The 15,543-nt window shown below is 48.5% G+C and overlaps 1 protein-coding gene across 2 annotated transcripts in view; it reads left to right on the forward strand.

Annotated features, from left to right (window-relative positions):
* rbm28 (RNA binding motif protein 28) overlaps positions 1-15,293 on the forward strand; it is a 35,766-nt gene extending 20,473 nt beyond the window's left edge. The window contains exons 11-19 of one of the 2 annotated variants that reach the window (XM_038811721.1): positions 604-677; positions 2,124-2,259; positions 3,405-3,469; positions 4,260-4,415; positions 5,450-5,599; positions 7,111-7,185; positions 9,126-9,346; positions 12,730-12,847; positions 13,695-15,293. In XM_038811721.1, coding sequence (XP_038667649.1) covers positions 604-677; positions 2,124-2,259; positions 3,405-3,469; positions 4,260-4,415; positions 5,450-5,599; positions 7,111-7,185; positions 9,126-9,346; positions 12,730-12,847; positions 13,695-13,832 — 1,133 coding nt within the window. In that variant the 3' untranslated portion in view covers positions 13,833-15,293. Of the gene's footprint in view, positions 1-603; positions 678-2,123; positions 2,260-3,404; positions 3,470-4,259; positions 4,416-5,449; positions 5,600-7,110; positions 7,186-9,122; positions 9,347-12,729; positions 12,848-13,694 lie in introns of both variants that reach the window. The other variant, XM_038811720.1, reaches the window with a different exon arrangement.
* The last annotated feature ends 250 nt before the right edge of the window (positions 15,294-15,543 follow it).

The following is a 15,543-nucleotide window of genomic DNA, read 5'->3' on the forward strand; positions in this document are numbered from 1 at the left end:
GTGTTGATTGCAGTTGGGGGGGGGGGGGTTGCTATTATTGGCCTCATTGAACCTGGGTTAAAGAAGGAATAATTAGCCAGGGGTCATGGTCCTGATCACCATCTCCTCAATCCTGCTGGTATATGAAAAAAGGACCTGTGTGGCTCACCTCATAATCAAAAGACCTGTTCAAGTTCCACATGAACGATTTTGAAGTTTTTGATGCCTGTATAACTAACATCTCATCTCTGAATGCGGCAGTGGCATTTCTGTGCTGGAATATTGGCCTAGGTTATCTGCTCAAGCCATGGCCTGGGTCTTAAACCCATGACCTGACACAGTGGCATGGTTGCTACCCACTTCAACAAGACTGGTAGCATACAGAGCAATGTCCCATAATGTTGGACACTGGAAGTATCATTTTTTTCTTCCAGAATCTCTTTATTCCTCCATTGATGGTCAGTAACTGTGCAACTGGAAGATAGGTTTATGACACTGTGCAGGGCACAGCTTACACTAAGTGCCCATTAATAGTGTTTATGGTTCTGTACTTGGGGGAGAGAAGCTGATGTGTGCTGTTTGACCTTTTATGTCTCATCCCCTCTTGATTCCCACCTGTTGCAGGTTGTGCCTTTGCCCAGTTTATGACGAAGGAGTCGGCACAACAGTGTGTGGAGGCAGCAGAGAGCCAGAGCGAGGTGAGAATCTCCTCTTTAGAACAATTATAGGCCAGTTAATCTTACATCGGTGGTGGGCAAATTAGTAAAATCAATCCTGAGAGATAGGATAACTGTCACATAGAAAGGCATGGGCTAGTCAGCATGGATTTGTCTTGCCTCACAAATTTGGTTGAATCTTTGAGGAAGTGACAAGAAGGGTTAATGAAGGTAGTGCAGTGGATGGTGTGTACATGGATTTTAGCAAGGGTTTTGACAAAGTCGCACATGGCAGATTGGTCAAAAAAGGAAAAGCCCATGGGATAGAGGGTAATGGTGGCAAACTGGATAAAACGATGGCTTAGTAACAGGAAACAAATTGTCGATGGCTGCCCTTGCACATAGAAATTGTTTCAAGTGGTGTTCCACAGGGCTCTGTGTTGAGGCCCTGACTGTCTGTTATAAATTAACGATTTGGACGTGAACGTGGGGGACATGATTGGGGAATTTGCAGACTACACAAAGATTTGCCGAGTGGTGGACAGTGCAGAGGATAGCTATAATCTCCAAAATTACCAAAATTATACAGATGGGTTGGTGGAGTGGGCAATAAAGTGGCAGATGGAATTTAACACAGAGACGTGTGAGGTCATGCATTTAGGGAGGTCAAACAGTTATAGGGAGTTCACAATAAATGGGAATATACTAAGAGGGGTACAGGGACAGCACGGTGGCGCAATGGTTAGCACTGCTGCCTCACGGCACTGAGGACCCGGGGTCGGTCCTGGGTCACTGTCCGTGTGGTGTTTGCACGTTCTCCCATGTCATGTTTGACCTGATATCATGGGTTCCAGAGTCAATGTTGTGGACTCCTAGGACATCCCCCTTTCCTGACTGTAATTACTGTTCTGCTGCCACCTCGGTCGTGCCAATGGGGCAGGACACACCCAGGGGTGGTATCTGGGTGATTAACTGTAGGAGATGATTCTGTGAGTATGACTATGAAAGGTTGTTGCTTGACAAGTCTGATGGTCAGCTCACACAATTTTCACTCGAGCCCCCAGACGTCAGCAAGGGAGACTTTAATGGAGGGTAGTGAGCCTGGGGTCATGTAATTCAGACCAGGTTTGAGGCAGATTTCCTTTCCAAAAGGATCTTAGTGAGTCAGATTGGCTTTACACAACAGATTGGTATGATTTCATGGTCACCATTACCGAGACTACATTTCTGATTGAATTCCAATTCCATCGCTTGCTGTGGTGTGATTTGAACTCATGCTCCAGAATATTACCTGGTATTCTTGATCACTAGTCCAGTGACATTACCATTAGGCCACCACTTTCCCACAATCTGCTGTCTGAATATTTGAGGCATATTGCTGTGCTCGAGGTGGTGCATATCAGTGTCGGCCATGATTGTATTTACTCTTGCCTTTCTACGGCTTTGTCCATGGATGTCATGGCATAAACCACGTGCATTGACTTTTAGAGGGGAGGCCTGTTGCTGGATGGGCGGAAGCTGATTGTGACCTTGGCGGTCAGTCGCGAAGAGGCCAAGAAACTTGCCCAGAAGAAGTCGGGCAAGCCGTCTGGAACACGGAACCTGTACCTGGCTCGAGAGGGTTGTAAGTATTTTGGGCAGGGGTTTGGTCAGGAGGATTCATTTCCTTGTACAATGCACCTCGGTTAATCAGATGTTGATCTGTGCTTCAGTGGGGAGCACTTCACTTCCTGAGTCTGAGGGTCATGGATCAAGTCCCACTCCAGAGGCTTGAGCGCATAATGCAGGCGGTGCAATGCTGAGAGAATACTGCACTATCAGAGGTGCTGTCTTTTGATTCAGACACTAAACTACAGACCCTTCTGCCCTTTCAGGTGATGTAAAATATCCCCTGGAACAAAAGCAGGGGAGTTAATCCCAGTGCCGTAAGGATTGGTTTCCCTCAATCAACCTGAGTGAAACGGACCATCTGGCCATTATCTTATAGAGTTTGTGGGACCGTGCTCTGTACAAATTGGCTGACATATTTCCACTTAGAAGCATAGAATTTACAGTGCTGAAGGAGGCCATTCGGCCCATTGGGTCTGCACTGGCCCTGGGAAAGAGCACCCTAATAAAGCCCACGCCTCCACACTATCCCGATAACCCCATCTAACATTTTGGACACTAAAGGGCAATTTAGCATGGCCAATCCACCTAACCTGCACATCTTTGGACTGTGGGAGGAAACCGGAGCACCCGGAGGAAACCCACGCAGACAAGGGAAGAACGTGCAGACCCCGCACAGACAGTGACCCGAGGCCAGAATCGAACCTGGGTCCCTGGAGCTGTGAGGCAGCAGTGCTAACCACTCTGCCACCCTGCTGCCCTTACAAATAGCATTTAATTGGCTGTGAGCATGTTGAGATATCCTGAGGTTGTGAAAGGCATCAATATAATCCATTCTTTCTCACTTGTAAGGAGCAGATGCTTCCTAGCTCTGGTTGCACTTTACACAACCCTCAAACCAAAATGGAAATTGATGATCGGTGATTGGGATGGCAGGGGTTAAGTGGAATTTTCATGCAATGGAATTACTGGAATGCTTGACCACAAGGGGTTGTTGGGCGTAAGACACACACATTAGGAAAAATATTGAAGCCTTTAGAGAAGTGAAGTTAGAGTATAAATCGCCAGTGTGGGGCGTTGTATCTGTGGCCTATGCTTACTATGTCTGGCTCTCCAGCGATGGGATTGGATTACAGATTACCCCTTTCCCATTCATTGCAGTGATTCGAGCTGGGATGAAATCGGCAGAGGGCATGAGTGCCACAGACATTACCAAGAGAACACGGGTGAGTTATCTGGCCATCCTTCAGAATATAAATAGAAATGGAATGACAACATTGATCTCCGTTTCTTTCAATACGGTTGCCCATTTTCTTTTTTTCTTCATCCTTTTTGCTCCCGGCTACTGATTCTTACTGGAGACGTGGAGATAATTGTTTCAACCGGGGCTTTTAGCAATATGTACGGTTTAGGACAGGCCATACCAGCAATTGTAACAAGTGCTAAGTGTCCTATTTCACCATGGGGAGGGGGGAGGGGGGAGGGGGGGGGGGGGGGCGGGCAGCATGGTAGCACAGTGGTTAGCACTGTTGCTTCACAGCTCCAGGGACCCGGGTTTGATTCCCGGCTTGGGTCACTGTCTGTGCGGAGTCTGCACGTTCTCCCCGTGTGTGCATGGGTTTCCTCCGGTTTCCTCCCACAAGTCCCGAAAGACGTGCTTGTTAGGTAATTTGGACATTCTGAATTCTCCCTCTGTGTACCCGAACAGGCCGACTGGAATGTGGCGACTAGGAGATTTTCACAGTAACTTTATTGCAGTGTTAATGTAAGCCTACTTGTGACAATAAAGATTATGAAATAAAAGGGGGCAGCGTACCCAAGCTGGGAAGAGGGAATGATAAACAAGCAGGTCCAGATTTACTCACTTCACACAGTGAGTGTTTGGAGTAGATTTCCTAAGGCTGGTGATGGGGGTCAGCAAGTTCAAGAGGGAGCTGCATGAATATTTGCTGAATGACGGGAGCCTGACTTGTGCGTTGTTATCTGATCCCTTGATTGCTCTTGTTCTGTGTTTAGTTCGAGGAGCTGAAGCGTCACAAGCTGAAAGACGTAAATATCTTTGTCTCACCAACGAGGCTGTGCATCCACAACATTCCGAAGTCGGTGACTGACCAGCAGCTCCGCAAGCTCTGTTTACAGGCCGCGGGCACGAAGGGTGTGCGGATAAAGGAGGTAAGAACGAGTGGGGTGGGGGGTTCTTGCCGCTTGTGGGCTGCTGTCTGTCATTTTGTTAATGCTGGCAGATCTGCGAACGATACCGCTCTCAGTCAGAAATGATACCTGGTTTAAAGGGCTGAGACCATCATTGCCGTACAATACACTCTGCTGCTGCTGGGATGATAGTTGTGCCTGTTTTAAGAGCCGGGGGGGGCTCTTAATATAATTTATAATCTACAATAGGTCATCCAGAGTTTATTTTTTTTTGTTTTTTGTGGTTAGGGGGAACTTTGAAGATTGATAGGTTGTTGCAAGTCAGAATCTAGAGACACAGATTCCAGAGATGTTTGCCCCTGCATTAATAAAGTATTTTTTGAAGTACATTTGTTTTGAAAGTTGACCTGTCTACATACAGCTGCATCAACTTGCAATTCTAAAAGAAAGTTGGTTCTATTTTCAGTCAATAGATTGACTGTACTACTTGAACAAATGGGGGGGGGGGGGGGGGGGGGGGTGTGGTCCAAGCCGATTTTGCATTTATATAGCACCTTTTAAACTAAATTGTCCCAATATGAAGCTTTATGGAACAATTTAACTCGAACCCACATAATATATTAGGGCAGATAGTCAAATATTTGGTCAAAGAATTGGGTTTAAAGAAGCTTCTTAAATGAGGAGAAAGAAGCAGAGAGTTTTACAGAGGGAATTCCAAAGGTTAGAGCTTTGGCAGCTGACAGCATGGTCACCAATGGTGGAGCGATGGAAACTGAGGACTTGCAAGGACCAGAATTGGAGGAATACAGAAGGTTGGTGGGTTGGAGTCGGTTATAAAGGTGCAGAACATTGTTTGAGGCTTAGATGATTTGAAAACCAGATGAGAATTTTAAAATTGTGGTGTTACCAGATCCGATGCCAATCTAGTTCAGTCAGCACAGGGTGTGATTGGTGAATGGGTCATGGTCTGAATGAGGACGCAGGGCAGATATACCTGTTCACTGGACGAGCTGTGTTCTGCAGCCAGCTAATGACGTTTCCTGTTTTCCCTTTAGAGTCGGATCATGCGGGACTTGCGGACAGCGAAGACAAAGGTGGACGGGCGCTCTCTGGGCTATGGGTTCGTGGAGTTCACAGAACACAGCCACTCCTTGACAGCTCTGCGCTTCCTGAACAATAACCCGGAAGTCTTTGGACCAGAGAAGGTGAATGTCTGGTGTGTCAGTGCAACAAATCAGATTAGGTGGCAGTAGTGGGAGCACTGGGTTTTGACCAATGCCTTTTAGTCTGGGGCAGCACCAAGTAACGTTATAACTTTTCTCTCAACCAGTGAAGTATCTCAAGTTACGTCCACAAAGGTTTTTGGGTATTGTAGCAGATTAACTACTAGCCCCTCACCTCTTAGATCAATGTCCAACTGCAGCCCAGATAGACTGGGTTAAAATCTCTGTATGCTGGCTGTATGAAATGGACTTGGGCAGTCGTGGTCTCAATGTCTGTTCCCATCAGGCTTACAACTTTGATCAACTCCTAGGTATGAATACTTGCTACTAGGAGACGGTTCCAAAGCATCCTCCAACAATTCACCCATTCCCTCCGACACACATACTGCTCTATATTGATGCTGGGCCAGTAAATTGGTGGTCTCCGTCAGAATGGTGTTGTTCCAAAAGGAGAAATGTTGCATGTCAGGTAGCGTGTTGGCCGTAGTAGAGTTTGCTTTGCCTGATTCAGCAGCAGAAGCAGAGGGAGGGAAAAGAAAATCCCAGAATTGGCTGAGTTGACCCTCCTGTTGTGCTGTTGGGGGAAGTTGCTGAGTTCAGGTACATCCTAATATTGGACGGTGCATGATGGTGTGGGGCAGTCAGAAAATGCCTTGGAAGAGCAGGAGAGCTGTGTAAACCTCCATCGCCTGGCGGCAGTGTTCTGCACACTAAGCCAAGTGCTGACCAGAATGATCCAGGGTTCTATGTTCCGCCTTTGCTGCATGAGGTTCTATTATTCTGGGTATTCCTGGTTAGGAATGGGATTCTTACTCCGGATCATATACACTGGCTCCTGTCTGCAATACCCCAAAATATCCTGTGAGCACAGATTTTTTGGGATGTACATGGGAAGAAACTGTTTCCTCTGGTGAGTGAATCAGTAACCAGAGCTTATAGATTTAATTGGGAAAAGAACTCGAAGGGTCATTCTGCACAACCAGTTAAGATCTGGGATGCGGTACCTGAGTGCGGTGGAAGCAGATTCCATAGGGATTTCAAATGAGTATTTGATGTAAATTGAAGAGGGGTAATTTCTGCAGGTTGTGGGAGACAGGTTGGGGTGTGAATGTCTTCGTACTGATTCTATATCAGTGCATGTAAGAGAGTGCCACTAGTGAGAGAGGCACTGCACTGCCCCACATTAACTGAAGTCGGCTCTTTCAGGAGAGACAGGTTAAGGAATGTAAGAGGGAAAAGCAAAGCGCACAATCTAAATGAAATTTTACCTTCCCAGTTTTTCTTCCACCAGTTCCCTGCCTGCCCATCACCAGCAGCACAGAGCAGTCTAAGCACAGTGAGACAAGGGGCCAATGGTGATGGCAGCAGATCTCACTTTATTGATGCTGGAGTCACCTCGGTGGCCCACAGCACGGACTGATTCAAGGTGTGTGGCATTCCAAGTTGCATCTGCACAGGGTACCTAATCTGATTCTTCTGTACATTTCACACAGAGGCCAATCGTGGAGTTCTCGCTGGAAGATCGGAGGAAGCTGAAAATCAAAGAAATGCGATTGCAGCGTAATCTGGTAAGGGAATCTCTACTGGGGCATGATTTTGGATTTATTGTCACGTGTACCGAGGCCCAGTGAAAAGTATTGTTCTGCGTACAGTCCAGGCAGATCGTTCCATACATGGATAACATAAGGACATACGATAGGTACACAAATGTAACCATCAGTCCTGGGAAGTTCCAACACTGAAAAGGCAGATTAGTATTGGGGTGTTGGAGGGGGGGGGGGTTTTAGAAAGGCACGGGGTTGTACCTTGCCTATTCCGTTTGAAGACTAGTGGTCAATTTATTGTGTGTAGGGTGGAGCTTAGTAGATTTCGTCAATGCTATTTGGTTAATAATTGAAACTTCGAACACAGTATGCCTGTGCTAGCTCTTTATCCCTTTCTCATTCTTCTCTTTCTCTCTCTTTTTTCTCTCTCTCTCTCTCTCTCTGTCGAACAAAAGAATATTCTCTTGGGACTTACTGAATCTGCTTCTTAATGTTTCAAAGCACCCTGTCGTTGATTCTGTGGGACAAAACTGTTTTCACTATTGAAGCGCTTTGGCATATACTGAGAACGTGATGAGGTGTTATGTGAATGCAATCTTGCCTAAGTTCCCTGCAAATCCCCCCCCCCCCCCCAAAAACTCTATTCACCTCTGCCTTAAAAATATCCAAAGACTCTGCCTCCACTGCCTTTTCAGGAAGAACGTTCTGGAGACTTGCTTCCCTCTGGGCGATAAATCATTTCTCCCAATCTCTGTCTTAAATGAGCGACCCCTTATTTTTAGGCATTGACCCTTAGTTCTGGATTCCACCCTGTCAAGACCACTCAGGATCTTGTATTTCAATCAAGGCACCTCTTACCTTTCTAAACACTATAGGATGCAGGCCTAGACTGTCCATCCTTTCCTCAAAAGATAACCCACCCATGCCAGGCATTAATCTAACAAAGCTTCTCTGAACTGCTTCAAACACATTTACATCTTTCCTTAAAAAAGACCAATATGATACACAATACTCCAGATGTGGCCTGTACATCTGAAGCATAACCTCCCTACTTTTGTAATCCATTCACCTCACAATAAGCATTGGCATTAAGACCATAAGACATAGGAGCAGAATTAGGCCACTCGGCCCATCGTGTCTGCTCTGCCATTCAATCATGGCTGATATTTTTCTCATCCCCATTCTCCTGCCTTTTCCCCATAACCCCTGATCCCCTTATTAATCAAGTACCTATCCATCTTGACTCCTGATCCTCATTTGTATGCGGTGGGCAAGGAAAAATCACCTTAAAGACACTCCGTGATTTGGCCTCCACAGCCATCTGCGGCAAAGAGTTCCACAGATTCACCATCCCTGGCTGAAGAAATTCCTCCTCATCTCTGTTTTAAAGGATTGTCCCTTTAGTCTTGAAACTGTGCCCTCTGGTTCTAGTTTTTCCTACTAGTGGAAACATCCATTACTTGCTGTACCTGTATACACAAGACTTCTGTGATTCATGCACTAGCACACCCAGATCCTTCTGTATCTCAGAGCTTTGTAATCTCTCACCAATGTGATAAGCTTTTTTTATTCTGCTGCCAAAATGGACAGGTTGACTGTTGCTCACATTATACTCCATTCCAGATTTTTGCCCACTCACCTAACATATCTATGTCCCTTTGTTAGCCTCCTTGCGTTCCCTTCACAATTACTTTGCTATAAAAGCTTCAACCCGCTGGGATTCTGGCACCATATTGTCCAGTTTGAATTGGAGCTCAATTTATAATGTAAATTCTGCTGCATCTAGTTTGAGCCACTGGAGGGAGCTGTCACACAGCTGTAGCTCGGTGAACAGCAACTGCGAACCACAGTTTCATTCTGGGAATAACAGATTTGATTGACTGAAATTTGAACGTTTAAAACAAGTAGCTCGGTCGTTGACTGGAAGTCTGTAAATCCTTTTGTGCTTCTTCCTCTGACAGCAGACGCAGCAGCCTAAAGCCGGAGCGAACACACAGGGACGGGCTGGGAAACTTGCCGCACGCCCAAGCGGCCAACGGCAGACTAGCCCCCAAACCCCCTCACAGGGCCACAAGCCGTGGTCCGGATTTTGCACCAAGCCTGAGGTTGAGGAGGTGGAGCTGGCCAACGGCAAGAAGCGGAAGAAGGTGCTGCCTCTGCCATCTCACAGAGGTCCCAAAATCCGGTATGAATTTATCCCGGGAAGTTGCCATGGAATCCTATAGCTCAGAAGACTGAGTCTTTGAAAGAACTCTCCAAATTTAGTTCCCCAGCCCTTTACACGAATCTTCAAATACACATCCAGTTTCCTGTGGAAAGTCCCTATGGAGCCGAGGTCCAACACCCCAGTTGGTGCCGTGAGGCAGAGTCGGACACTTGGCTACAATTTAATCACTTGTTTGCCACATGTCACTCAGTTAAATGCACTCATTGCGTTATGATGGGTCTTGAGGCTCCTGGATATAGAGGAACAAAATTGTAGGGGATGGTGTCTGAATTGTGCGTGTGCAACTTTGGTCACTGTGCCGCAGGTAAAGGCCGTTGTTGCCATCCAGAAAGGGAATAACTAAGACAATATCGGGAATTGGGAATTTCAGCTCCGAGGAAAGGTGAAGGGGAGTTGGAATCGGTTTTCTTTGCTGGAATGTGGTGGCGGGGTCTGTGAAACGAGCGTTTGAGGTTGAATTGAATGTTTTCCTGCCCAGTGAAGGAAGCTGACAAATTTAGCCGGGATGATTTTGGAGGCAGCATGCTTCGAAATCGGGAGACTGTGGGTTCAGGCCCCAGTCCCACAACCCTGACACTCCCTGGGCACTGTCAGGCGTGAGGTCTTCATTCAAGTTAGCTATTAGAAAGATTCTGTATTGGTAGTGTAAACAAGAAAAGGACATTTCTCCTCGGTAAGCATTTATCCTTCAAGCAATACCAATGAAACTGGTTGTTCATCTAATTGTTGAGCACAAGTTGCAACTCTACACGGAGCCATCGGGACTGTAATGGCCCATGTAACACCCAGATGACCAGAAAGGTTGGTATCGCAAGTTTAAAGGAGACCAGATAAGTTATCTGAAGGTGTGTTGGGGGAACATTTGCACCCACTTTGTGCAGCAGGTTCTCCGGGAGGATCAGTGAAGCAGAACGGTATTAGTGAAGCCAAGGGGGCGCCCAGGCTTCTGGGGAAAGAAGGATGAGCCAATGTCTCACTTCCACGCACCGTCACTGTGCAACAGCCTTGAGGAATATCCTCTCCACGCAGTATCCACACAGTATCCCAATGTGAATCAGACATTTTGAATATCTCACCTACTGAAACACACATCCATGACTTGGCAATTCCAACGCACGCCTGACCAACACCCAGCCTTGCAGTCTCCCTGTACCGAGATAAACGCACACTCCTCCCAAACACTGCTGCCTACGTTGTAATTTACCCCCGGATCTATTTGCCCATCACTGTGTGTTTACTCACCCACATTAGCTCTCCGTTAAACAATGCCTCAGTCGTGAAATTCCTGTCTTTGTTTTCAAATCCCTCCAGGGCCTTGTTACCCCAACCCCCCCCCCCCCCCCCCCCCCCCCTTCCTCACACGCTCACCCCCCTGCAATCGCCATTATCTATATAGCCCCCTTTAGTCTGAAAACCCTTGGGTATCTGAGCTCCTCGGATTCCGGCCTCCTGGGCAACACCCATTTTATTTGCTGCAGCAGTGGCAGCTATGCTGGACAGACCCCAAGTTTGGGAATGCCTTCCCGAGTGTGGGATTCTCTGCATCTGCACTTTTGCTCCTTTTGAGATGCTCCTTAGAACCTAACCCTGATCAAACGTTTGGTCGTGATACGTGGCTCGGTGTTAAATTATATTTGATTGTGCTCCTGTGAAGTTCCTTTAGACCGTTCGCCGTGTTAAAGGTGCTATTTTGTGTAAAGACCAATAACATCTGGAATATCTGGCCTGTGCTTGGCTGTATTACTGGTGATGTTGGTTCCCTCTGGTGGCACTTGGTAGCACTGCAGCCACTGCTGCTGAGGGAATGTGCTCCAGGTATAATTCTTCCCTCAGCTTGAACAGGATCTTGCTGCTGTTTACCAAGGTTATAAATTTTGCACATCCCTCCTTTGATGGAGTGAATGCCCCACATTTCTCAGAGCTGGACTGGTGTGTGACTGTGGGACAATCTGGGTGTAGAGAATGGGAGGAAATAAATAAATATAGAGTACCCAATTCTTTTTTTTTCCCCAATTAAGGGACAATTTAGCATGGCCAATCCACCTACCCTGCACATCTTTTTGGGTTGTGGGGTGAGACCCACGCAGACATGGGGAGAATGTGCAAACTCCACACAGACAGTGACCCGGGGCCAGGATTGTACCTGGGTCCTCAGCGCCGTGAGACAGCAGTGCTAACCACTGCGCCACCCCGCTGTCCTTGGTAGGGAATAGCACAAAGGAGTCTCAACCGTGATCAAAATTGATGTAAATACCTTGAACTGCACGTTTGTTCCTTTTCTGTTGGAAGGTGTGGGGTGAAACCAGCGAAAGGAGTCTGTCTGGAAACTTGGTGGAGACTTTTTCAGCCGATGTTCAGACAGGGTCAGTTGGTGAAACTGGTGAGGCCGGATCCCGCTGATGGTCACTGGTCAGTGCCGAGATAGCTGGCCTCAGCTGGGGCGGACCTCAACCTCCGGTCGTGGTCCCCCCCCCCCTCTCTCTCTCTCTTTCTATCTCTCTTTCTCTCTCTCTCTCTCTCTCTCTCTCACTCTCACTCTTCCCCCCCTCTCCCTCTCGCTCCCCCATCCCTCTCTCTCTCCCCCCTCCTCTCTCTCTTCCTCCCTCTCGCTCCCCCTCCCTCTCTCTCCCCTCTCTCTGTCCCCCCTCTCTCGCTCCCCCCTCTCCCTCTCGCTCCCCCCTCCCTCTCTCTCTCCTCCCTCCTCTCTCTCTCCCCCCCTCCCCCTCTCCCTCTCTCCCCCTCTCTCTCTCCTCTCCCTCTCTCCTCTCTTCTCCCTCTCTCTCTCCCCTCTCTCTCTCCCCCTCTCTCTCTCCCCTCTCTCTGTCTCTCTCTCTCCCCTCTCTCTCTCTCCCCCCTCTCCCTCTCTCTCTCTCCCCTCTCTCTCTCTCTCCTCTCCCTCCCTCTCTCTCTCCCCCTTCTCTCTCTCCCCCTTCTCCTCTCCCCCTCTCTCTCTCCCTCTCTCTCTCTCCCCGTCTCTCTCTCCCCCCTCTCCCTCTCTCTCTCTCCCCTCTCTCTCTCCCCCCTTTCTCTCCCCTCTCTCCCCTCTCTCTCTCCCCTCTCTCTCTCCCTCTCCTCCTCTCTCTCTCCCCTCTCTCTCTCCCCTCTCTCTCTCCCCTCTCTCTCTCCCTCTCTCTCTCCTCTCTCTCTCTCTCTCCTCTCTCTCTTTCCCCTCCCCCAATTGTTTTGGCAGTGTGCGAAGATTATGACACACGGCTGGGGGTCTGAGCACAAGGGGGGTAGGGAGGGCAGAGGATAAACAGCATCATTAACACACACACGCGCACGCACACACACCGCTTGTTGGTTTTAACCTGAAATGTTTGAATCATTTCTTGTCCCAGAAATCGGGATAAAGGGAAGCAGCTGCAAACACAGCCCCAGAAGGTTAAAATCCAGCCAAGCCGAGCAGAGCGGGTAAAGAATGCAGTCGTGGTGAAGCAGGCACTTCCCAAGAAACAGGTGAGGGATCGGAAGGAGGTGTGTGTGGGGGGGGGGGGGGGGGGGTCTGTTGGGCGTGGGGGCTCTGTGGGAAGGGAAGAGAGAGACCAAGAAGAACCCGGGGTTGATCCATTTAAAAAACATTTTGAGTGCCCAAATGCTACTTTTTTCCCTAATGAAGGGGCAATTTAATGTGACCAATCCACCTAGCCTGCACGTCTTTGGGTTGTGGGGGTGAGACCCACGCAGACACAGGGAGAATGTGCAAACTCCACACGGACAGTGACCCTGGTCCAGGATTGAACCCGGTTCCTCGAGCCCAGGGTTGATTCATGTTGCATTAGGTGATCTCTGAGGTGGCACCTCATTTGTCTCTCGGTGTCTCTCGGCATTGGAGGGAGGTTTAAATTAGCTGGAATTCCCTACTCTGCTGTGGAAACATTCTGGAAGTTTCTATAAGGATGTTGGGTGCAGCCACGATCTGGCTTGTCTATTCCAACCTCCAGCACTCGCTCTCTGCCCTCAACAGGGAATGAGGTAGAGATTTTGGTGAGATCTCGGAGTTGCAGGGCCTCCACGTGTTGGGAAATAGTATCTTGGCCAGAGTGCAGGCTTTCGGTAGATGTGAGGGAGAGGCAGTGGGAGGGTGGAGGGGAAGCACAAAACATTTAGTTTTTCGGATAAGTACGAGGAGTGATGTCTGGCTGGATTCCTCACCCTGCCCCAGGGTTGCTGAGGCCTATCGTAGGCTTGAGTTGGAGGCGAGTTTAGGAGATTAACCTGCTTGTTTGTAAAATATTTCGAAGGACCTTCAGATACTTTCAACCCTTTTAAATAAAAAAAAAAAAATCTCCTTTCAAACCCTAAGGGCTCAAAGACTGGCAAACGTGAACGGAACAAGGAGGAGACGAGGTTTAACTCCCTGGTCGAACAGTACAAGAAGAAGCTCTTGGGTGCAAACCCTGCCTCCTGCCCCATGAAGAAAAGCAAATGGTTTCAGGATTAGGGGGGGGGGGGCTGGACCTCTCCTTGGATTGACTGCGGGACCAACTTTACCCTCATTTCAGACTCATCGTGGACCCGACCTGGACTCCGTCTTGGACTGATCATGGGACTGACGTGCCCCACCTTGGACTGACTGTGGCACTGATCTGAGCCACACTGACCAGCCTGGGCCATGGCTTGAATTGCCGGTCCTGCACAAGACACGTTTCGTTGCCCCGGCATCAGGAGCCCCTCGTTAGTAGAATTCTGCGAAGGATCAGGAGCTGGTCTGCAGTGTTATGCTTCCTCACTATTCACAGAGATGGTTCAGCTCTGTGCAAGGGGAGCTGTCGCTGTTTGAGGGGTTTTTACTGGAGGCTGCTGCCCAACCTTGTGGGGGGGGGAGGGGGGGATGCAATGGAGGTGGCGCGCTTGTGTTTTGTGTTTGTTGCTGGTATTTCTGCTGTCTGCCCTTGCCTCCCAGAACCCCTGCCCCATCCACCTGTCCAGTCTAAGGTTGCTGGGAGTTGAGACTCGGTGTCCTAGCTCTCTAACCAAATGCCAACCCTTCAACATTGTAAGAAAGTAGCTGCCCTCGTTTTTTTTGTTTATTTTGAAGTTAACACATTAATGTGGGGTGGGAATAGTTTTTAAATGCATAGCCACAGCCTCCTTCCAGCACCGATCTGTCATTTCCAGCTCCCTAGGTTATGTCATTGTTCCCGGGAGATGGGGTGGATGCAGATTAAGGAATCCTTGAACCCACCCTGAAATTTAAAACACAAACAGAAAACACTGGACAATCCCAGCAGGTCCGACTGCTTCTGCGGAGAGAGAATGGAGCAAACGTTTCCAGACTGGACGAATCTTTGTCAAAGCTCTGAAATTTAAATCCATGTTCCTCCTCACTACTGGAAGGCCCAATTTGCGGATGCTGGTGCTACGATTCAACTTCCCGAACAGCAACAGTGAGAGGAGAGACGTGAGGTGGGAATGGGGAGGAGGAGGTAAATAAGTTAATTTCACTGTGAGGGAGTCCATGGAACTGCAGTTAACTTCCATTCAACTAAAGGTGAACATTTCTTGCATCCGGACTGCTGGTGATAGGCGTGTCTTTGAGAGTAAAGCCTGTCCCGTGAGGGTGGATTTGTAAAGAGGGGGTGTCTTTCCCAGCAAAATGTCATTCCTATTGTCAGTGCCAGGCTGTGTCTCCGGCAGCATTTGCACTACGCTTGGACTGAAATGCTCGCTTGCACCTTGTGCCACTCTTGGAGTGAATCTGTCCGGCACCAGCCCGACACAGAATGAAGTATGTTGGGACTCCCTGGAGTTGGATCGGCTCCCAACTCCAGATTGACTTTGCACCAGCTGAGTTTTGTATGACTCTGGCACTGGCGTCATGGCAGCCCTAAGTTGCAGTGTGAGTGCAGTTTAAATGTACAGTCTCATCCTTGTTACAATACAGATTATTAGTACATTTCTACATCTGGGTCAGTTTGTTACTGCTTTCTTCCAGAGATTGTCACAACAGCAAGCAGGGGTGACTATCGCGAATAAAATAAGGCACAGCAGAGTCACGTTCTCCTATCTCCTCCACTAAGCTCAACAGACTCTGCCCCTCCCTCTCTATGGAAGTGGCTCTGCACCCAGTGTCGTGTCCCCCCCCCCCCCACTTGACCACTGTCCCAATCTCCCATCCTGTCTATTGACATCCCACTCTCTCCTTCCATATG

The sequence above is a fragment of the Scyliorhinus canicula genome, chromosome 11, assembly GCF_902713615.1.
Source record: "Scyliorhinus canicula chromosome 11, sScyCan1.1, whole genome shotgun sequence".
In the NCBI taxonomy this organism is placed as follows: Eukaryota; Metazoa; Chordata; class Chondrichthyes; order Carcharhiniformes; family Scyliorhinidae; genus Scyliorhinus; species Scyliorhinus canicula.